Genomic DNA, 23,526 nt, shown 5'->3' on the forward strand with positions numbered 1-23,526 from the left:
TGTGTATTGACTAGGTAGGGTTAGTGTGTATTGACTAGGTAGGGTTAGTGTGTATTGACTAGGTAGGGTTAGTGTGTATTGTCTAGGTAGGGTTAGTGTGTATTGTCTAGGTAGGGTTAGTGTGTATTGACTAGGGTTAGTGTGTATTGACTAGGTAGGGTTAGTGTGTATTGTCTAGGTAGGGTTAGTGTGTATTGACTAGGGTTAGTGTGTATTGACTAGGGCTAGTGTGTATTGACTAGGTAGGGTTAGTGTGTATTGACTAGGGTTAGTGTGTATTGACTAGGTAGAGTTAGTGTGTATTGACTAGGGTTAGTGTGTATTGACTAGGGTTAGTGTGTATTGACTAGGTAGGGTTAGTGTGTATTGACTAGGGTTAGTGTGTATTGACTAGGGTTAGTGTGTATTGACTAGGTAGAGTTAGTGTGTATTGACTAGGGTTAGTGTGTATTGTCTAGGTAGGGTTAGTGTGTATTGACTAGGTAGAGTTAGTGTGTATTGACCAGGGTTAGTGTGTATTGACTAGGTAGGGTTAGTGTGTATTGACTAGGGTTAGTGTGTATTGACTAGGTAGAGTTAGTGTGTATTGACTAGGGTTAGTGTGTATTGACTAGGGTTAGTGTGTATTGACTAGGTAGGGTTAGTGTGTATTGTCTAGGTAGGGTTAGTGTGTATTGACTAGATAGAGTTAGTGTGTATTGACTAGGGTTAGTGTGTATTGACTAGGGTCAGTGTGTATTGACTAGGGTTAGTGTGTATTGACTAGGTAGGGTTAGTGTGTATTGACTAGGTAGGGTTAGTGTGTATTGACTAGGTAGGGTTAGTGTGTATTGACTAGGGTTAGTGTGTATTGACTAGGGTTAGTGTGTATTGACTAGGTAGAGTTAGTGTGTATTGACTAGGGTTAGTGTGTATTGACTAGAGTCAGTGTGTATTGACTAGGGTTAGTGTGTATTGACTAGGTAAGGTTAGTGTGTATTGACTAGGTAGGGTTAGTGTGTATTGACTAGGTAGAGTTAGTGTGTATTGACTAGGTAGGGTTAGTGTGTATTGACTAGGGTTAGTGTGTATTGACTAGGGCTAGTGTGTATTGACTAGGTAGAGTTAGTTTGTATTGACTAGGTAGGGTTAGTGTGTATTGACCAGGGTAGGGTTAGTGTGTATTGACTAGGTAGGGTTAGTGTGTATTGACTAGGGTTAGTGTGTATTGACTAGGTAGGGTTAGTGTGTATTGACTAGGGTTAGTGTGTATTGACTAGGTAGGGTTAGTGTGTATTGACTAGGGTTAGTGTGTATTGACTAGGTAGAGTTAGTGTGTATTGACTAGGGTTAGTGTGTATTGACTAGGGTTAGTGTGTATTGACTAGGTAGGGTTAGTGTGTATTGACTAGGTAGAGTTAGTGTGTATTGACTAGGTAGAGTTAGTGTGTATTGACTAGGTAGAGTTAGTGTGTATTGACTAGGTAGAGTTAGTGTGTATTGACTAGGGTTAGTGTGTATTGACTAGGGTCAGTGTGTATTGACTAGGTTGGGTTAGTGTGTATTGACTAGGTAGGGTTAGTGTGTATTGACTAGGGTTAGTGTGTATTGACTAGGTAGGGTTAGTGTGTATTGACTAGGTAGGGTTAGTGTGTATTGACTAGGTAGGGTTAGTGTGTATTGACTAGGTAGGGTTAGTGTGTATTGACTAGGTAGGGTTAGTGTGTATTGACTAGGGTTACTGTGTATTGACTAGGTAGGGTTAGTGTGTATTGACTAGGTAGAGTTAGTGTGTATTGACTAGGGTTAGTGTGTATTGACTAGGGTTAGTGTGTATTGACTAGGCTTAGTGTGTATTGACTAGGGTTAGTGTGTATTGACTAGGGTTAGTGTGTATTGACTAGGTAGGGTTAGTGTGTATTGACTAGGGTTAGTGTGTATTGACTAGGGTTAGTGTGTATTGACTAGGGTTAGTGTGTATTGACTAGAGTTAGTGTGTATTGACTAGGGTCAGTGTGTATTGACTAGGTAGGGTTAGTGTGTATTGACTAGGGTCAGTGTGTATTGACTAGGTAGGGTTAGTGTGTATTGACTAGGGTTAGTGTGTATTGACTAGGGTTAGTGTGTATTGACTAGGGCTAGTGTGTATTGACTAGGTAGAGTTAGTGTGTATTGACTAGGTAGGGTTAGTGTGTATTGACCAGGGTAGGGTTAGTGTGTATTGACTAGGTAGGGTTAGTGTGTATTGACTAGGGTTAGTGTGTATTGACTAGGGTTAGTGTGTATTGACTAGGTAGGGTTAGTGTGTATTGACTAGGGTTAGTGTGTATTGACTAGGTAGAGTTAGTGTGTATTGACTAGGGTTAGTGTGTATTGACTAGGGTTAGTGTGTATTGACTAGGTAGGGTTAGTGTGTATTGACTAGGGTTAGTGTGTATTGACTAGGTAGAGTTAGTGTGTATTGACTAGGTAGAGTTAGTGTGTATTGACTAGGTAGAGTTAGTGTGTATTGACTAGGGTTAGTGTGTAGTGACTAGGGTCAGTGTGTATTGACTAGGTAGGGTTAGTGTGTATTGACTAGGTAGGGTTAGTGTGTATTGACTAGGGCTAGTGTGTATTGACTAGGGTTAGTGTGTATTGACTAGGGTTAGTGTGTATTGACTAGGGTTAGTGTGTATTGACCAGGGTTAGTGTGTATTGACTAGGTAGGGTTAGTGTGTATTGACTAGGTAGGGTTAGTGTGTATTGACTAGGTAGGGTTAGTGTGTATTGACTAGGGTTAGTGTGTATTGACTAGGTAGAGTTAGTGTGTATTGACTAGGTAGGGTTAGTGTGTATTGACTAGGGTTAGTGTGTATTGACTAGGTAGGGTTAGTGTGTATTGACTAGGGTTAGTGTGTATTGACTAGGGTTAGTGTGTATTGACTAGGGTTAGTGTGTATTGACTAGGTAGGGTTAGTGTGTATTGACTAGGGTTAGTGTGTATTGACTAGGTAGGGTTAGTGTGTATTGACTAGGTAGAGTTAGTGTGTATTGACTAGGGTTAGTGTGTATTGACTAGGGTTAGTGTGTATTGACTAGGGTTAGTGTGTATTGACTAGGTAGGGTTAGTGTGTATTGACTAGGGTTAGTGTGTATTGACTAGGGTTAGTGTGTATTGACTAGGGTTAGTGTGTATTGAATAGGTAGGGTTAGTGTGTATTGACTAGGGTCAGTGTGTATTGACTAGGTAGGGTTAGTGTGTATTGACTAGGTAGGGTTAGTGTGTATTGACTAGGGTTAGTGTGTATTGACTAGAGTTAGTGTGTATTGACTAGGGTTAGTGTGTATTGACTAGGGTCAGTGTGTATTGACTAGGTAGGGTTAGTGTGTATTGACTAGGGTCAGTGTGTATTGACTAGGTAGGGTTAGTGTGTATTGACTAGGGTTAGTGTGTATTGACTAGGGTTAGTGTGTATCGACTAGGTAGGGTTAGTGTGTATTGACTAGGGTTAGTGTATATTGACTAGGGTTAGTGTGTATTGACTAGGGTTAGTGTGTATTGACTAGGGTTAGTGTGTATTGACTAGGGTTAGTGTGTATTGACTAGGGTTAGTGTGTATTGACTAGAGTTAGTGTGTATTGACTAGGGTTAGTGTGTATTGACTAGGGTCAGTGTGTATTGACTAGGGTTAGTGTGTATTGACTAGGGTTAGTGTGTATTGACTAGGGTTAGTGTGTATTGACTAGGGTCAGGGTTCAAGGTGGTTGTGCAGCAGTACCGTGATCTCCCACCATGATGATGTTGACACATCGGTGGAGTTTCATCTGTTTCAGGCCGTCCATCAGCTGACCAATGATCTTATCAATGTCTTTCAGAGGGTTGTTCAGCTGCAGCACAGAACACACTGATCAATATTCACACAGCAATCACAACCATCAGGGGATATCATAGAACTATTGATCCCTATACAGATCATCAAAATACCTAATCATTATTAGACATTGAACATAACACAATCAGCAGCAGTAAAATGACAATGTGGAGGCTATATACAGGGTGTTACGGTACAGAGTCAATGTGGAGGCTATATACAGGGTGTTACGGTTCAGAGTCAATGTGGAGGCTATATATAGGGTGTTACGGTACAGAGTCAATGTGGAGGCTATATACAGGGGGTACCGGTACAGAGTCAATGTGGAGGCTATATACAGGGTGTTACGGTACAGAGTCAATGTGGAGGCTATATACAGGGGGCAATGGTACAGAGTCAATGTGGAGGCTATATACAGGGGGTACCGGTACAGAGTCAATGTGGAGGCTATATACAGGGGGTATTGGTACAGAGTCAATGTGGAGGCTATATACAGGGTGTTACGGTACAGAGTCAATGTGGAGGCTATATACAGGGGGTATTGGTACAGAGTCAATGTGGAGGCTATATTCAGGGTGTTACGGTACAGAGTCAATGTGGTGGCTATATACAGGGGGTATTGGTACAGAGTCAATGTGGAGGCTATATACAGGGTGTTACGGTACAGAGTCAATGTGGAGGCTATATACAGGGGGTACCGGTACAGAGTCAATGTGGAGGCTATATACAGGGGGTACCAGTACAGAGTCAATGTGGAGGCTATATACAGGGTGTTACGGTACAGAGTCAATGTGGAGGCTATATACAGGGGGTACCAGTACAGAGTCAATGTGGAGGCTATATACAGGGGGTACCGGTACAGAGTCAATGTGGAGTCTATATACAGGATGGCAATGGTACAGAGTCAATGTGGAGGCTATATACAGGTGGTACCGGTACAGAGTCAATGTGGAGGCTATATACAGGGTGTTACGGTACAGAGTCAATGTGGAGGCTATATACAGGGGGTATTGGTACAGAGTCAATGTGGAGGCTATATACAGGGTGTTACGGTACAGAGTCAATGTGGAGGCTGTATACAGGGGGTATTGGTACAGAGTCAATGTGGAGGCTATATACAGGGGGTATTGGTGCAGAGCCAATGTGGAGGCTATATACAGGGGGTATTGGTACAGAGCCAATGTGGAGGCTATATACAGGGTGTTATGGTACAGAGACAATGTGGAGGCTATATACAGGGTGTTACGGTACAGAGTCAATGTGCTGTGCCCACTGCTGCTGTTTAATTATTTGTTACTTTTATTTCTCTATTTTTTACTTATTAACACTTATTTTTCTTAAAACTTCTTAATAAAGCATTGTTGGTTAAGGCCTTGTAAGTAAGCATTTCACTGTAAGGTATGTTGTATTCGGCGCATGTGACAAATACAATTTGATTTGAAATACAAAATCTCTAGAAAATGGTTCATCAATTCCACACTGTACAGGTCATGCATGTACATGTCTGGGTTTGTTTGGGGCCTTGCTATGGCTGGACAGTTGAAACAGAAAGCCAGTGTTTATGCTACAGTGTTGTAGATTGTTCTGTATGTAACTAGCTACATCTGGCATGAGTGCTGCTGTAGTGACTGCTGCTTAACACATACTCAGGTCCCGGTAGTCTGAACCACAACCGTCTCTCCCCCAGACCCAACCCAAGCCCTAGGTCCAGCACCTAGACCCAGCACCTAGACCCAGCACCTAGGCCCAGCCTCCAGCCCCCAGCCTCCAGCCCCCAGCCCCCAGCCTCCAGCCCCCAGCCCCCAGCCTCCAGCCCCCAGCCTCCAGCCCCCAGCCTCCAGCCTCCAGCCCCCAGCCCTCAGCCCCCAGCCCCCAGCCCCCAGCTCACCTCAGTGCTCATGGGCCCCAGCTTGTGGCCAAACGTATCCGGCTGCTCGGAGTGCATGGCGTAAACATACGGCCTGAAACAACACAGGTAGAAGGGAATCTTAGATTAGCCATGTGTATTCTACACCACCTCCAGGTCTCAAATACAGGGCTAGGATATGGGAGCAAAGTTACTTACTCAAAGTCAGATGGAGATTGCTGCTAAGCATAGAGCGGCCATCTTGGATGCATGTAGAGGATGGGGTTCACTGTTGGTATATCATTGCAGATAGTAACAGCCTAAAGAAGAGGATAAAAGAAGCTGACTTACCTCTCTCCGTCTGGCAGGTGAAGCCACTGTAGCATGGTCAGGACTCTCCTCTCCAACGGGATGGAACTGGAAAGACACATCAGCTGAGTTCATTATATGGAGGACAACATGTAGATCACTAAACAAAATTCTGGGGTGCTGTGTATCAATGTTTTACTGTGTCTGGGACGCTGTGTATCAATGTTTTACTGTGTCTGGGATGCTGTGTATCAATGTTTTACTGTGTCTGGGACGCTGTGTATCAATGTTTTACTGTGTCTGGGACGCTGTGTATCAATGTTTTACTGTGTCTGGGATGCTGTGTATCAATGTTTTACTGTGTCTGGGACGCTGTGTATCAATGTTTTACTGTGTCTGGGACGCTGTGTATCAATGCTTTACTGTGTCTGGGACGCTGTGTATCAATGCTTTACTGTGTCTGGGATGCTGTGTATCAATGTTTTACTGTGTCTGGGATGCTGTGTATCAATGCTTTACTGTGTCTGGGACGCTGTGTATCAATGTTTTACTGTGTCTGGGACGCTGTGTATCAATGTTTTACTGTGTCTGGGATGCTGTGTATCAATGTTTTACTGTGTCTGGGATGCTGTGTATCAATGCTTTACTGTGTCTGGGATGCTGTGTATCAATGCTTTACTGTGTCTGAGATGCTGTGTATGTATCAATGTTTTACTGTGTCTGGGATGCTGTGTATCAATGTTTTACTGTGTCTGGGACGCTGTGTATCAATGCTTTACTGTGTCTGGGATGCTGTGTATCAATGTTTTACTGTGTCTGGGATGCTGTGTATCAATGTTTTACTGTGTCTGGGATGCTGTGTATCAATGTTTTACTGTGTCTGGGATGCTGTGTATCAATGCTTTACTGTGTCTGGGATGCTGTGTATCAATGCTTTACTGTGTCTGGGATGCTGTGTATCAATGTTTTACAACACCACATTTGATCCTTTCTGTTTGCATCCAGGAAAGCTGCCAGATTAGAACAATTAAAGACATTATAACATGCCTATACAGTCCTGGGATACACCAGATTAGAACCACTAAAGACATTATAACAGGCCTATATAGTCCTGGGATACACCAGATTAGAACCACTAAAGACATTATAACAGGCCTATATAGTCCTGGGATACACCAGATTAGAACCACTACAGACATTATAACAGACCTATATAGTCCTAGGATACACCAGATTAGAACCACTACAGACATTATAACATGCCTATATAGTCCTGGGATACACCAGATTAGAACCACTAAAGACATTATAACAGACCTATACAGTCCTGGGATACACCAGATTAGAACCACTAAAGACATTATAACAGACCTATATAGTCCTGGGATACACCAGATTAGAACCACTACAGACATTATAACATGCCTATATAGTCCTGGGATACACCAGATTAGAACCACTACAGACATTATAACAGACCTATATAGTCCTGGGATACACCAGATTAGAACCACTACAGACATTATAACAGGCCTATATAGTCCTGGGGTACATCACTCTCCTCCCCCCCTGGAAGCCTTTGAACCTCAAAGCCTCCCCTCCTGTTCCTGTCTTGTAGAGCGAAGGGCCACCAGCAGACCTCCATCCTCCAGCCCACTTGGCACAGCTGCCAACCATCAACCCCAGGGTTTACCTCTCTAACTGGGGCTTGACATGTGGGGGAGCTGGGGGGTATGGAAGGGGGTAGACCTTATCCCACTAAATCACTACAGGGGGGCTTCTCTTCTTCTCGACCCCTCTGGTGTTGGTTAAGACCTCCCTGGAGTTGGTCTTAACAGAGACCTCCACAAAGCTACAACCATAACTCCCCGGCATCTCCAGACCTCATTGGTTAAAAAATACAGTCTTATACTGTACTGTAAAGTTAACCCCCCTCCTCCTCCTCCTCCGTGCCCTGGGCCTACCTCAGGAAGTGCACCTTGAAATGCACTTTGTCACTGCTTTTGAAGGAGTCCCCCAGCTGGCCAAGTTCACATGCAGGCATCCCGCTTTATGTTAATAGGCCGATTTGAGTCAAATTGCTCTCAAAACAGTTAGGGCTGTACGCCTCCGAACTGAAGCCTGCCTGAAAGGCCTCTGTGTCTTATGAATGTGTGAGGCATTGTGTTTTTTTAGCAGCCTGCATGCGTTAGGTTAGCCAGAGTACAACTAAACAAGAACACATCCATATAGTTTCCAGACATCTCCAACTGAAATCCACAACGGTGTTATGACAATATAACAGCAACACTTTGTTGTGTTTTGTCTTTGAGAGTAGTGCTGAGCCACTAGTGCTTTTCTAGGTCCATTTCCCTTCGATCATTTAAAAAAATATCACGGTTTTTCGATTTCAGTTTCGCTATAATTTTTTTTTTACATTAAATGCATTATGAAATAATGACATTACAAAAAAAAAATTTTAATGGAAATTCCAACGCCAAAAATAGCAAACATTACATTTCCAAAACATTGAAATATTCCATCGTCTCTATCAGGTCCACATAGGATAGACATCAATTTAAAAAAAATGAAATTACTATGAAATAAAACAATATTTGTATATTACTTAGTATTTTTCATTCCTTAAAGTCATCATCTCATCTCTGCTAAGGCAGTAGCAACCAAACAGACAGACCACCTAATGTTATCTCTATCTCTCTCGCTCTCGGTGTGTTGTGTACATTCATCTCTCATGCGGTCTGTGTGTATCTAACCTAATGTAGCAGGCATAAAAGAGTATCCATCTCTGCCTGACCCAGAAAAAACAGGTGCAATGGATTATGGTCAATATAGTTAATTACCATGTTTCTGCGCTTAACTAGGTTGAATATTTGCTTAATGAAAACTACAACTCCCTTCAACTCAGTGTCCCACATAGTTCTTGACTTGATTTCTCTCGTGAATGATTTTGATTTCTCTCTAGAGAAACAGCGCGTTGGGCTCACAAAACAAATTTACTAAACTGAATTCAAGTAATTGAATCGACGTTGATCAAATTTGTTGTTTAATAACCGAAAAAATTCACGAAATGTCAGTTAATCGCTAAGCACTAGAGAATTCTGAGGAGAATATTGACAGGTGATAAAGTGTGTGGGCACTAGCCCACCCCCTTGTGGCCCCCCTAAATGTGGAGTATGAAAGAATTTTTACATAACTACTTTTTTCTATCGTTCTTTTTTTACATCCGTTATTAGACAGTGGCAACGATGATGATTATGAACATGGTCTTTTGCCTGTTAATGCCTGCAATGCAGTGAAGAAAACAATATGACAACAATAACGTCTAATGTAACTGGCCCCTCTAACAGTACAACAGGCCCCAGCTTGCCCCCCCCCCCCCCCAGTTGAAATGGTCTAGAACCGCCACTGTAGGTGGGACATAATATCTTTGCATTGAGAAGAGGGGAATATGACACAAATGGCCTTGAACAGACATTTTTCAGATGTGGTGTAGAGAGAGAGAAAGGGGGGGTGGTGGGTAGGGGGAAAGCGAGAGAGAGAGAGAGAGAGAGACAGAGGTAGACAGAGAGAGAGAGAGAGAGAGAGAGGTAGACAGAGAGAGAGAGAGACAGAGAGAGAGACAGAGAGAGAGAGGTAGACAGAGAGAGAGAGAGAGAGAGAGAGAGAGAGAGGGTGTGGGGGAGAGACTTACACAGGCCAGAAGAAAGTGCCAGCTTTCACCCCCTGCTTCACTGCTGTAATCCAGATCTAGGACAAGAATAAAAGGGAATATAACCACAGTAAATTATCTTTAAACTGTGATATAAGACAATATCATTTATCATGTAATGGCATATAACACCTTCTTTAAGGACAATGGGAAAATTGATTTTCATCAACAAAGGTTCTTCAAAAGCGTTTGTGACCTTAAACCACCGCAGTACATTTGCAAGGCTGACGCCATTTCCAATCCAATGTCTCAACTTGAAATGGACAGTTATTACATTTAAACACCACTCACTAGTTTTACAACATTCATGTTCAAAGCCAAGTTAAACAGTCTCATATGAAAGGAGAGAGAGAGGCAAACCTGGCCAGCTGTAAGTAAGGCCATTACTGTGCAAATAGAACACAGATGCAGACCTTCTAGAATGGAAGGAGGACCTTCTAGAATGGGAGGAGGGGCTTCTAGAATGGGAGGAGGGGCTTCTAGAATGGGAGGGAGGGCTTCTAGAATGGGAGGGAGGGCTTCTAGAATGGGAGGGAGGGCTTCTAGAATGGCTTACAGTGCCTTTAGAAAATATTCATATCCCTTAACTTATTCCACATTTTGTTGTGTTACAGCCTGATTTTTTTTTTAAAAAAGGTCATCAATCTACACACAATATCCCATAATGACAAGTGAAAACAGGTTTTTAGACACTTTATAAAATGTATTGAAAATTAAATACAGAAATATCTAATTTACACAAGTATTCACACCCCTGAGTCAATACATGTTAGAATCACCTTTGGCAGCGATTACAGCTGTGTGTCAATTCTGGGTAAATCTCTAAAAGCTTTTCACACCTGGATTGTACAATATTTGCAGAATATTCAAGCTCTGAAGTTGGTTGTTGAGCATTGCTAAACAGCCATTTTCTTGCCAAGTCTTGCCATAGATTTTCAAGCCGATTTGAGTCAAAACTAGGCCACTCAGGAACATTCAATGTCATCTTGGTGAGCAACTCCAGTGTATATTTTGCCTTGTGTTTTAAGTTACTGTCCTGCTGAAAAGTGAATTTGTCTCCCAGTCTGTTGGAAAGCAGACTGAACCAGGTTTTCCTCTAGGATTTTGCCTGTGCTTAGCTCTATTCCGTTTATTTTTATCCTAAAAAACTCCCTAATCCTTGCCGATGACAAGCATACCCATAACATGATGCAGCCACCACTATGCTTGAAAATATGGAGGTTGGTACTCAGTAATGTGTTGTATTGAATTTGCCCCAAACATAACGCTTTGTATTCAGGATATAGTCAATTTCTTTGCCTCATTTTTTTACTTTAGTATCTTATTGCAAACAGGATGCATGTTTTGGAATATTTGTATTCTATACAGGCGTCCTTCTTTTCACTCTGTCATTTAGGTTAGTATTGTGGAGTAACTACAATGTTGTTGATCCATCCTCAGTTTTCTCCTATCACAGCCATTAAACTCTGTAACTGTTTTAAAGTCACCATTGGCCTCGTGGTGAAATCCCTGAGCGGTTTCCTTCCTCTCCGGCAACTGAGTTAGGAAGGACGCCTGTATCTTTGTAGTGACTGGGTGTATTGATACACCATCCAGAGTGTAATTAACAACTTCAACATGCTCAAAGGGATATTCAATGTCTGCTTTTTTATTTTTACACATCTACCAATAGATGCCCTTCTTTGCGAGGCATTGGAAAACCTCCCTGGTCTTTGTGGTTGAATCTGTTCAACTGAGGGACCTTACAGATAATTGTATGTGTGGGGTACAGAGATGAGGTCATCATTCAAAAATCATGTTAAACACTATTATTGCACACAGTGAGTCCATGCAACTTATTATGTGACTTGTTAAGTAATTTATGCCATAACAAAGGGGTTCAATACTTATTGACTCAAGACCTTTCAGCTTTTCATTTGTAATTCATTTGTAAAAACATAATTCCACTTTGACATTATGGGGTATTGTGTGGAAGGGCTGTGAAACAAAATTTCAATTTAATCCATTTTGAATCCAGACTGTAACACAACTAAATGTGGAACAAGTCAAGGGGTGTGAATCCTTTCTGCAGGCGCTGTATGACTGAACCACAGAACAGAACAGAGAGAGTAGGCCTCACCGGCTGACCTCCCCACCAACGATGATTCAGCTTCTCTCGACCCCGCAGGTTAAAGTTGGCATCAAACACAGGGTCATGCATGGAGTTGCCAACGATGCCATGGGACTCCGGGTACAGGCCCTACAGGAGGTCAGGACTGAGGTGTTAAACCGTCGGGCTGGATGTTACATTACGGCAAAATTGAAGCTAAAATGTTCAGCTGAGTTCAGCAAGGAGGAAGACAGGGAAGAAAAAGGATGATTGACCAGTACGTACCGTTGCAAGAGTATACAGATTGGGGAACGTTTTAGTGGGGTACATGGGTCTCATGTAAGGAGCATGGGTACCACAGGCTCCTAGAGGTAAAAAGGCACAGACAGATATGATGCAATGGTACGGGCTCCCGAGTGGCGCAGCGGTCTAAGACACTGCATCTCAGTGCTAGAGGCTTCACTACAGACATCCTGGTTCGATTCCAGGCTGTACCACAACCAGCCGTGATTGAGAGTCCCATAAGGCGGCACACAATTGTCCCAGCGTCGTCCGGGTTAGGGTTTGGCCGGGGTAGGCCTCCATTGTAAATAAGAATTTGTTCTTAACTGACTTGCCTAGTTAAATAAAGTTAAATAATAAAGTTTAATAAAGTGAATAGATTAAGTAGACCCAGTCAAATGAAGCCTTTTTGATTCATAATATCTTACTGAGTTTCTCGATGTTGGGGATCACTGTGCTTCCTCTCTTCATGTAGGAGGCTCTGAACCCATCCACTGACACCATGATGAGAGGGGGACGGACAAACCTGGGGACAAAACATCATGACACTATCTCTGATGTTCTTACGTTTTTTTTGTGAATCGCTGTGAAATAGTTGTGAAAGGTAAAAAAAAAAAAAAAAAATTATAAAAAGGTCTTTAGTGTGTGAATATGGTCTCTTACCCAGACGGACATTCATGGCTTCTAATGTCTTCACAGTCATCCTGCAACCAAGTAGTGTCCCCTTCCAAAGAAAGTGGTCCAATTAAGGGTTCAATACAACCAATATGCAGAAACAGTTTGTGATATATTGAAAACCTAAACATAAAATGTACTATATACACAAACATCAGCCACAATATACATATTACTTGTACAACCAATACAATATGAGGGTTCAATACAACCTTCCACTACCACTGTGTAGGATACAGCCAGAGAGGTACACTACCGGTCAAAAGTTTTAGAACACTGACTCATTCAAGGGTTTTTCTTTATTTTTCTATTTTCCACATTATAGAATAATAGTGAAGACACCAAAACTGTGAAATAGCACATATGGAATCATGTAGGAACCAAAGAATTGTTAAACAAATCAAAATATATTTTATATTTGAGATTCTTCAAATAGCCACCCTTTGCCTTGATGACAGCTTTGCACACTCTTGGCATTCTCTCAACCAGCTGCACCTGGAATGCTTTTCCAACAATCTTGAATAAGTTCACACATATGTTGAGCACTTGTTTGCTGCTTTTCCTTCACTCTGCGGTCTGACTCATCCCAAACCATCTCAATTGGGTTGAGGTCGGGTGATTGTAGAGGCCAGGTCATCTGATGCAGCACTCCATCACTCTCCTTCTTGGTTGAATAGACCTTACACAGCCTGGAGGTGTGTTGGGTCATTGTCCTGATGAAAAACAAATGATAGTCCCACTAAGGGCAAACCAGACAGGATGGTGTATCGCTGCAGAAGGCTGTGGTAGCCATGCTGGTTAAGTGTGCCTTGAATTCTAAATAAATCACAGTGTCACCAGCAAAGCACCCCAACACCATAACAACTCCTCCTCCATGCTTTACGGTGGGAAATATACATGCAGAGATCATCCGTTCACCTATTCTGCGTCTCACAAAGACATGGTGGTTGGAACCAAAAATCTCCAACTTGGACTCTAGACCGAAGGACACATTTCCCCCGGTCTAAAGTCCATTGCTCGTGTTTCTTGGCCCAAGCAAGTCTCTTCTTCATATTAGTGTCCTTTAGTAGTGGTTTCTTTGCAGCAGTTCCACCATGAAGGCCTGATTCACGCAGTCTCCTCTGAACAGTTGATGTTGAGATGTGTCTGTTACTTGAACTCTGTGAAGTATTTATTTGGGCTGCAATTTCTGAGGCTGGTAACTCTAATGAACTTATCCTCTCCAGCAGAGGTAACTCTGGGTCTTCCATTCCTGTGGCGGTCCTCATGAGAGACAGTTTCATCATAGCGTTTGATGGTTTTTGCGACTGCAGTTGAAGAAACTTTCAAAGTTGACTGACTTCATGTCTTAACTTTTATGGGCTACGTGGGACGCTAGTGTCCCACCTGGGGGACACACTATTCAACAGCCAGTGAAATAGCATGGCGCGAAATACAAAACAGCAAAAATCTCATAATTTCATTTTCTCAAAAAATCAACTATTTTACACCATTTTAAAGATAAACTTCTCTTTAATCTAACCACATTGTCCGATTTCAAAAAGGCTTTACGGCGAAAGCATAAAATTAGATTATGTTAGGACATAAACTTCACAAGAAAAAAACACAGCCATTTTCCAAGCAAGGACATGCATCACAAAAACCAAAAATACAGCTAAAATATTCACTAACCTTTGATGATCTTCATCAGATGGCACTCATAGGACTTCATGTTACACAATACATGTATGTTTTAAGTCACTCTGGATAAGAGCGTCTGCTAAATGACGTAAATGTAAATGTTTTGCTCGATAAAGTTCATATTTATATCCAAAAACCCCATTTTACATTGGCGCATGATGTTCAGAAAATGTATTCCCACCAAAACTTACGGTGAATGAGCACATCAATTTACAAAAATACTCATCATAAACGTTGATAAAATTTACAACAGTTATTGAAAGAATTATAGATATACTTCTCCTTAATGCAACCGCTGTGTCAGATTTTAAAATAGCTTTATGGAGAAAGCACATTTTTCAATATTCTGAGTACATAGCTCAGCCATCAAAGCAAGCTATACAGATACCCGCCAAGTTCTGGGGTCAACTTAACTCAGAATTAGTATTATAAATATTCTCTTACCTTTGCTGATCTTCGTCAGAATGCACTCCCAGGACTCCTACTTCCACAAGAAATGTTGTTTTTGTTTGAAATACTCCATATTTATGTCCAAATACCTCCGTTTTGTTCGTGCGTTCAGATCACTATCCAAAGGCATAACGCGCGAGCGTAAATCCAGACACGAAAAGTCAAATAGTTCCATTACCGTTCGTAGAAACATGTTAAACGTTGTTTACAACCATCCTTAGGGTCTTTTTTAACATAAAATGTTGATAATATTCCAACCGGACAATAGCGTATTCATTACAGAGGAAAAAGAAAGAGCGGCGCGCCAAATGTGCCCGCACAGTAAACAACTCACTGGTCCCAGGCAGTCCACTCATTGACTGAGCTCCTATTTTCTGCCCAGTAACAGGAGAAGGATGAAACACGTTTCTAAAGGCTGCCAATGGAAGCCTTAGGAAGCCTTAGGAAGTGCAACGTGACCCCACAGACACTGTAGTTTCGATAGGGATTCAAAAGAAGAACTACAATTCTCAGATTTCCCACTTCCTGGTTGGATTTTTCTCAGGTTTTTGCCTGCCATATGAGTTCTGTTATACTCACAGACATCATTCAAACAGTTTTAGAAACTTCATAGTGTTTTCTATCCAAATCTAACAATAATATGCAAATATTTGACTCTGGGCCCGAGTTTTAGGCAGTTTACTCTGGGCACGCTTTTCATCCGAAAATGAAAATACTGCCCCCTATACCTTAAAAAGTTAAAGTAATGGTGGACTGTCGTTTCTCTTTGCTTATTTGAGCCGTTCTTGCCATAATATGGACTTGATCGTTTACCAAATTGGTCTATCGTCTGTATACCACCACTACCTTGTCACAACACAACTGATTGGCTCAAACGCATTAAGAATGAAATCAATTCCACAAATGAACTTTTAAGAGGGCACACCTGTTAATTGAAATGCATTCCAGGTGACTACCTCATGAAGCTGGTTGAGAGAATGCCAAGAGTGTGCAAAGTTGTCATCAAGGCAAAGGGTGGCTATTTGAAGAATCTCAAATATAATATATATTTTCATTTATTTAACACTTTTTTGGTTACTACATGATTCCATATGTGTTATTTCATAGTTTTGATGTCTTCACTATTATTCTACAATGTAGAAAATAGTAAAAATAAAGAAAAACCCTTGAATGAGTCGGTGTTGTCATGACAACAACAGTCAGAAGGGTTGGCTAAAGCACACGCAGCACTAGTATCAGGTTGAGAGACATCTAGTATCAGTGTCTAACCTTTACAGAGTGTTTTGTAGTTGGTACAGCAGTCTCCTTTGGCCAGACAGTCCTCAGAACAGTGACAGGCATGCTGGTCATTCCTGGTCTCTCCACAGCGCTCCTTACTGCACTCAAAACCTCCCTCTGGACACAATCAATCATTTATTCAATCAATGAATGAGAAAGGATGTTACATAGGTAACAACGACCCATTAGAACTGCATCAGGCTGTCCCATTCAACAATGAGTCAAGTTACCATAAGGTCATATACATGAGGTAGAAACTGACAGAGATGGTGATAAAGTAGGAAGTAAAGTGTGTGTTCATTTGGAACCCTACATTGATGCAATACAGCATACTGAACATTGTGGAACATGTACAACTTGGACTGGGGAGAGGGGTTGAACTGAGAGATAAGACCACCATGTTGAGGGAACATGAAAGGGAGTAGGGGGACCACCAACCCAGACAGACAGGCTGGCAGGCTTCAGGCTTACCTGTCCTCAAACAGTGCTCATCAAAATCCTGGCAGCAGCTGTTATAGGTTTTACATAAGTTGTCACAGCGGCAGTTGGGAGGTTCAGCCTCGTCCAATTCAAAGCATCTGTTCTTGCAGGATCCTGACGTGCTGATCCACGGGGAGTCTGAGGGAGCTGGCAGGGAGAGAGAGAGACAACCGTTAACATCTACAGAGGGAGATGGCAGGGAGAGAGAGAGAGAGACAACCGTTAACATCTACAGAGGGAGATGGCAGGGAGAGAGAGAGAGAGACAACCGTTAACATCTACAGAGGGAGATGGCAGGGAGAGAGAGAGACAACCGTTAACATCTACAGAGGGAGATGGCAGGGAGAGAGAGAGACAACCATTAACATCTACAGAGGGAGATGGCAGGGAGAGAGAGAGAGACAACCGTTAACATCTACAGAGGGAGATGGCAGGGAGAGAGAGAGACAACCGTTAACATCTACAGAGGGAGATGGCAGGGAGAGAGAGAGAGAGACAACCGTTAACATCTACAGAGGGAGATGGCAGGGAGAGAGAGAGAGACAACCGTTAACATCTACAGAGGGAGATGGCAGGGAGAGAGAGAGAGACAACCGTTAACATCTACAGAGGGAGATGGCAGGGAGAGAGAGAGAGACAACCGTTAACATCTACAGAGGGAGATGGCAGGGAGAGAGAGACAACCGTTAACATCTACAGAGGGAGATGGCAGGGAGAGAGAGAGAGACAACCGTTAACATCTACAGAGGGAGATGGCAGGGAGAGAGAGAGAGACAACCGTTAACATCTACAGAGGGAGATGGCAGGGAGAGAGAGAGAGACAACCGTTAACATCTAGAGAGGGAGATGGCAGGGAGAGAGAGAGAGAGAGAGAGAGACAACCGTTAACATCTACAGAGGGAGATGGCAGGGAGAGAGAGAGAGACAACCGTTAACATCTAGAGAGGGAGATGGCAGGGAGAGAGAGAGAGAGACAACCGTTAACATCTACAGAGGGAGATGGCAGGGAGAGAGAGAGAGACAACCGTTAACATCTACAGAGGGAGATGGCAGGGAGAGAGAGAGACAACCGTTAACATCTACAGAGGGAGATGGCAGGGAGAGAGAGAGACAACCGTTAACATCTACAGAGGGAGATGGCAGGGAGAGAGAGAGAGAGACAACCGTTAACATCTACAGAGGGAGATGGCAGGGAGAGAGAGAGAGAGACAACCGTTAACATCTACAGAGGGAGATGGCAGGGAGAGAGAGAGAGAGACAACCGTTAACATCTACAGAGGGAGATGGCAGGGAGAGAGAGAGAGACAACCGTTAACATCTACAGAGGGAGATGGCAGGGAGAGAGAGAGAGAGACAACCGTTAACATCTACAGAGGGAGATGGCAGGGAGAGAGAGAGAGACAACCGTTAACATCTACAGAGGGAGATGGCAGGGAGAGAGAGAGAGACAACCGTTAACATCTACAGAGGGAGATGGCAGGGAGAGAGAGAGAGACAACCGTTAACATCTACAGAGGGAGATGGCAGGGAGAGAGAGACACAACCGTTAACATCTACAGAGGGAGATGGCAGGGAGAGAGAGAGAGAGACAACCGTTAACATCTACAGAGGGAGATGGCAGGGAGAGAGAGACAACCGTTAACATCTACTGGAGATATACTCTGAGAAAACTAGGTAGCACCTTTTTTTCCTGAGAGAGTATTGCAATAGTAGCTTGGAGTACACTCTGAATCCATGCTCTGTTTCACTATTGAAAATGGATTCAGTCACTATGGATCCGAAGCTGCTACTAAGACAGTTCTATTTGGGTTAAAAAATGTCTCTACTACTCAACACTTCCCTGAGGCTGGGGAGAGGAACACTTCCCTGAGGTTGGGAGGAGGAACACTTCCCTGAGGTTGGGGAAGTGTTCTTCCCTGAGGCGGGGGAGAGGAACACTTCCCTGAGGCTGGGGAGAGGAACACTTCCATGAGGCTGGGGAGAGGAACACTTCCATGAGGTTGGGGAGAGGAACACTTCCATGAGGCTGGGGAGAGGAACACTTCCATGAGGCTGGGGAGAGGAACACTTCCATGAGGCTGGGGAGAGGAACACTTCCATGAGGCTGGGGAGAGAGACACTTCCCTGAGGCTTGGGAGAGGAACACTTCCCTGAGGCTGGGGAGAGGAACACTTCCCTGAGGCTGGGGAGAGGAACACTTCCCTGAGGCTGGGGAGAGGAACACTTCCCTGAGGCTGGGGAGAGGAACACTTCCCTGAGGCTGGGGAGAGGAACACTTCCCTGAGGCTGGGGAGAGGAACACTTCCATGAGGCTGGGGAGAGGAACACTTCCCTGAGGCTGGGGAGAGAAACTCTTCCCTGAGGCTGGGGAGAGAAACTCTTCCCTGAGGTTGGGGAGAGGAACACTACCCTGAGGCTGGGGAAAGGAACACTTTCCTGCGGCTGGGGAGAGGAACAGAAGGGACCAAGCCAGTGAAACATACAGTACATAATAACATGTTCCTTGTAGATTCTGGAACAAACCTCCAGCAGGAAAACCTGGGCAACGCCAGGAGAAGCACGTGGAACAATTCTGTTAAGATTCAAACTGACTTTACTGCACAGGAATAGCTGTATGAGTTAAGGCATAGAACTAATCATTTACTTCATGTCAAACCCATCCCAGACACAGTGAATGAACTGAATGAAAGGAAACAAACTACCTGAGAAAGAAAGATTACAATGTCCTTTCACAGCTGTGCCGCGAGATCTTTGGCAAGTTTCCCTACAGTATAATTCAAACCTGAGTTTTTACATGCAGACCAGGTCTGAAAATGTGGAGCAGAAACGGTTGAAAAGCTCGCTTGATATTGACACAAGGTAGAGCCGAGCAAACAAACCCCAAATATACACGAACAGACCAATCACTAATGAAAAGGACAACAGTAATAGTTTGTTACATTTAAACACTCTTTGCTTATTAGTTCTGTTTGCACTGGCAGACAGATCTGATAGAAAATGATCTGCAAATAAACTGCATTTTGAATTCCATCGCTACAGTTACCTAAGGGAACAGTAAGTTCCATATCATGTAGGTTACTCATGTTTAAAGATCATTTAGAAGGTAAATGGATTCCATGTTAGTCTACAGACTGTTGAATGATTGATTGCTTTGCCGCTAAGTCAGTTTAAGAGTTAGTTTAATGCCTCTGGAATCAAAGACAGTTTTCTGTCTGACTTGTTTAAAATGGCAAAAGGAAAGTTGGCTTTATATACATTTACAGCCAAAATACATAAAGGCTTTTTCAAAATATACTGTAAAGCTTATTTTGGTAACTAAATTAAAGAGAAAATGATTCTGCTGTGCTTGCAGCATACCATGCATAATGTTAGTGCAGAACACCTTGTCCCAATATGTCATTATACAAAAATACAAATAAATTAACAATGTAATAGACAACAATAATACCCATCAATAATAATACCCATCAACTATTGTCAGAGAGAGAGAGAGAGAGAAAGGGAGAGATGGTGGTCCAGAAAAATATATATATTTCATGCAAAACAGTTGTCCAATCTTGCTTACTGTCGGTCCTTGATGAAGCAGCTTCCTCTACAGACCTTTCAGGACGGTCATAAACATACCCCGAGCAGATATCCGAACCACAGACGATGGAGAGGACACAGAACATCTTTGAAAATGAATGAAACAACAGATAAATGATACAATTCTACAAAAGATTGTCACATAAAATGAAAGGTGAAAGATATGAGGCGTTGACGACAAGTCTCCCACCGTAAATATAGCGGAACACGCCATAACAATCCATCATAACCCAGGTATTCTCTCTTTAACATCCTACATTGTAATATCACAGAGATTCTAAACCATCTTTGGTAATTTCCATCATACCTGTTTAAATGATATCTTATATTTCCCCATTATGTCAGGTCCGTCCTACAGAATTCATGTGTTTATCTCAGTAGTCCCTATTCGGTCCGTTACCGTGCGTCCTGACTGCACCCCGACTATCACCCAGACTGAGCGCAAGAACTGTGGGGTGGCCAAGTTTTATGAACACCTGTTCATGGTGCCAAAGGGAGCTTCCTTCCAGCTCTAAATACAATAAATCAAGTAAAAGTGCTTATGTTGCCGTTTAATTTTACTGCGCGCAGTGCGCGGTAGGATACTAAACAATGAACGCAAGTGGAGACCACCCCGGTGAACGCATAACAATACCCTTTGATACTTTTCAAATCGGTCGCCACTTTGAAATTATCATCATCATCCCCTTGTACTGCAAATGATTTGGAATACAAAAGGAGAGTAAAACCTCCTTGCTGAAAGCCCTGAAAACTTCTGAGAACCAGTAATAAACGCATAATAGTCATGGTAGCCTATACGCAAAACATAAGTTCTCATTGTAAACGGAAAGGGACACATGAGGACACACACGACGCATTTGCATGAATCATGAAACCTAACAGGACCAATTTCCAAAGAACCATGATTCTCTGCTGAGTGCTGCCTGCTCCTAGTCTGCTCCAGACTGGACTGAGTTATACCCTAACTAACCCTGGAGTGAGTTATACCCTAACTAACCCTGGACTGAGTTCTACCCTAACTAACCCTGGAGTGAGTTATACCCTAACTAACCCTGGTGTGAGTTATACCCTAACTAACCCTGGTGTGAGTTATACCCTGGTGTGAGTTATACCCTAACTAACCCTGGAGTGAGTTACACCCTAACTAACCCTGGTGTGAGTTATACCCTAACTAACCCTGGTGTGAGTTATACCCTGACTAACCCTGGTGTGAGTTATACCCTGGTGTGAGTTATACCCTGGTGTGAGTTACACCCTAACTAACCCTGGAGTGAGTTACACCCTAACTAACCCTGGTGTGAGTTATATCCTAACTAACCCTGGAGTGAGTTATACCCTAACTAACCCTGGAGTGAGTTATACCCTAACTAACCCTGGTGTGAGTTATACCCTAACTAACCCTGGTGTGAGTTATACCCTGGTGTGAGTTATACCCTAACTAACCCTGGAGTGAGTTATACCCTAACTAACCCTGGTGTGAGTTATACCCTAACTAACCCTGGAGTGAGTTATACCCTAACTAACCCTGGAGTGAGTTATACCCTGGTGTGAGTTATACCCTGAATAACCCTGGTGTGAGTTATACCCTGGTGTGAGTTATACCCTGAATAACCCTGGTGTGAGTTATACCCTAACTAACCCTGGTGTGAGTTATACCCTAACTAACCCTGGTGTGAGTTATACCCTAACAAACCCTGGTGTGAGTTATACCCTAACTAACCCTGGTGTGAGTTACACCCTAACTAACCCTGGAGTGAGTTATACCCTAACTAACCCTGGTGTGAGTTATACCCTGGTGTGAGTTATACCCTAACTAACCCTGGTGTGAGTTATACCCTGAATAACCCTGGTGTGAGTTATACCCTAACTAACCCTGGAGTGAGTTATACCCTAACTAACCCTGGAGTGAGTTATACCCTAACTAACCCTGGAGTGAATTACACCCTAACTAACCCTGGACTGAGTTATACCCTAACTAACCCTGGTGTGAGTTATACCCTGGAGTGAGTTATACCCTAACTAACCCTGGAGTGAGTTATACCCTGGTGTGAGTTATACCCTGAATAACCCTGGTGTGAGTTATACCCTGGTGTGAGTTATACCCTGAATAACCCTGGTGTGAGTTATACCCTGGTGTGAGTTATACCCTAACTAACCCTGGAGTGAGTTATACCCTGGTGTGAGTTATAGCCTGAATAACCCTGGTGTGAGTTATACCCTAACTAACCCTGGAGTGAGTTATACCCTAACTAACCCTGGAGTGAGTTATACCCTGGTGTGAGTTATACCCTAACTAACCCTGGAGTGAGTTATACCCTGGTGTGAGTTATACCCTGAATAACCCTGGTGTGAGTTATACCCTAACTAACCCTGGAGTGAGTTATACCCTAACTAACCCTGGAGTGAGTTATACCCTGGTGTGAGTTATACCCTAACTAACCCTGGAGTGAGTTATACCCTGGTGTGAGTTATACCCTGAATAACCCTGGTGTGAGTTATACCCTAACTAACCCTGGAGTGAGTTATACCCTAACTAACCCTGGTGTGAGTTATACCCTAACTAACCCTGGAGTGAATTACACCCTAACTAACCCTGGACTGAGTTATACCCTAACTAACCCTGGTGTGAGTTATACCCTGGAGTGAGTTATACCCTAACTAACCCTGGAGTGAGTTATACCCTGGTGTGAGTTATACCCTGAATAACCCTGGTGTGAGTTATACCCTGGTGTGAGTTATACCCTGAATAACCCTGGTGTGAGTTATACCCTAACTAACCCTGGTGTGAGTTATACCCTAACCAACCCTGGTGTGAGTTATACCCTAACTAACCCTGGTGTGAGTTATACCAAAACTAACCCTGGTGTGAGTTATACCCTAACTAACCCTGGTGTGAGTTATACCCTAACTAACCCTGGTGTGAGTTATACCCTAATTAACCCTGGTGTGAGTTACACCCTAACTAACCCTGGAGTGAGTTATACCCTAACTAACCCTGGTGTGAGTTATACCCTAACTAACCCTGGTGTGAGTTATACCCTAACCAACCCTGGTGTGAGTTATACCCTAACTAACCCTGGTGTGAGTTATACCCTAACTAACCCTGGTGTGAGTTATACCCTAACTAACCCTGGTGTGAGTTATACCCTAACTAACCCTGGTGTGAGTTATACCCTGGTGTGAGTTATACCCTAACTAACCCTGGTGTGAGTTATACCCTGAATAACCCTGGTGTGAGTTATACCCTAACTAACCCTGGAGTGAGTTATACCCTAACTAACCCTGGAGTGAGTTATACCCTAACTAACCC

The 23,526-nt window shown here is 43.0% G+C and overlaps 1 protein-coding gene across 1 annotated transcript in view; it reads right to left on the bottom strand.

Moving 5' to 3' along the window:
- Positions 1 to 20,781, bottom strand: part of LOC106597885 (autotaxin) — a 55,498-nt gene extending 34,717 nt beyond the window's left edge. The window contains exons 1-12 of the mRNA XM_082968538.1: positions 20,524 to 20,781; positions 20,197 to 20,302; positions 16,623 to 16,778; positions 16,143 to 16,268; positions 12,732 to 12,792; positions 12,497 to 12,594; positions 12,072 to 12,151; positions 11,817 to 11,936; positions 9,680 to 9,735; positions 6,031 to 6,096; positions 5,722 to 5,794; positions 3,741 to 3,849 (exon numbers count right to left, since the gene is read on the bottom strand). Of these exons, the coding sequence (XP_082824664.1) occupies positions 3,741 to 3,849; positions 5,722 to 5,794; positions 6,031 to 6,096; positions 9,680 to 9,735; positions 11,817 to 11,936; positions 12,072 to 12,151; positions 12,497 to 12,594; positions 12,732 to 12,792; positions 16,143 to 16,268; positions 16,623 to 16,778; positions 20,197 to 20,302; positions 20,524 to 20,553 (1,081 nt within the window). The 5' untranslated portion in view covers positions 20,554 to 20,781. The remainder of the gene's footprint in view (positions 1 to 3,740; positions 3,850 to 5,721; positions 5,795 to 6,030; positions 6,097 to 9,679; positions 9,736 to 11,816; positions 11,937 to 12,071; positions 12,152 to 12,496; positions 12,595 to 12,731; positions 12,793 to 16,142; positions 16,269 to 16,622; positions 16,779 to 20,196; positions 20,303 to 20,523) is intronic.
- Positions 20,782 to 23,526: the final 2,745 nt, after the last annotated feature.

Source organism: Salmo salar, chromosome 02, assembly GCF_965601325.2.
Source record: "Salmo salar chromosome 02, fSalSal1, whole genome shotgun sequence".
NCBI classification, from domain to species: Eukaryota; Metazoa; Chordata; class Actinopteri; order Salmoniformes; family Salmonidae; genus Salmo; species Salmo salar.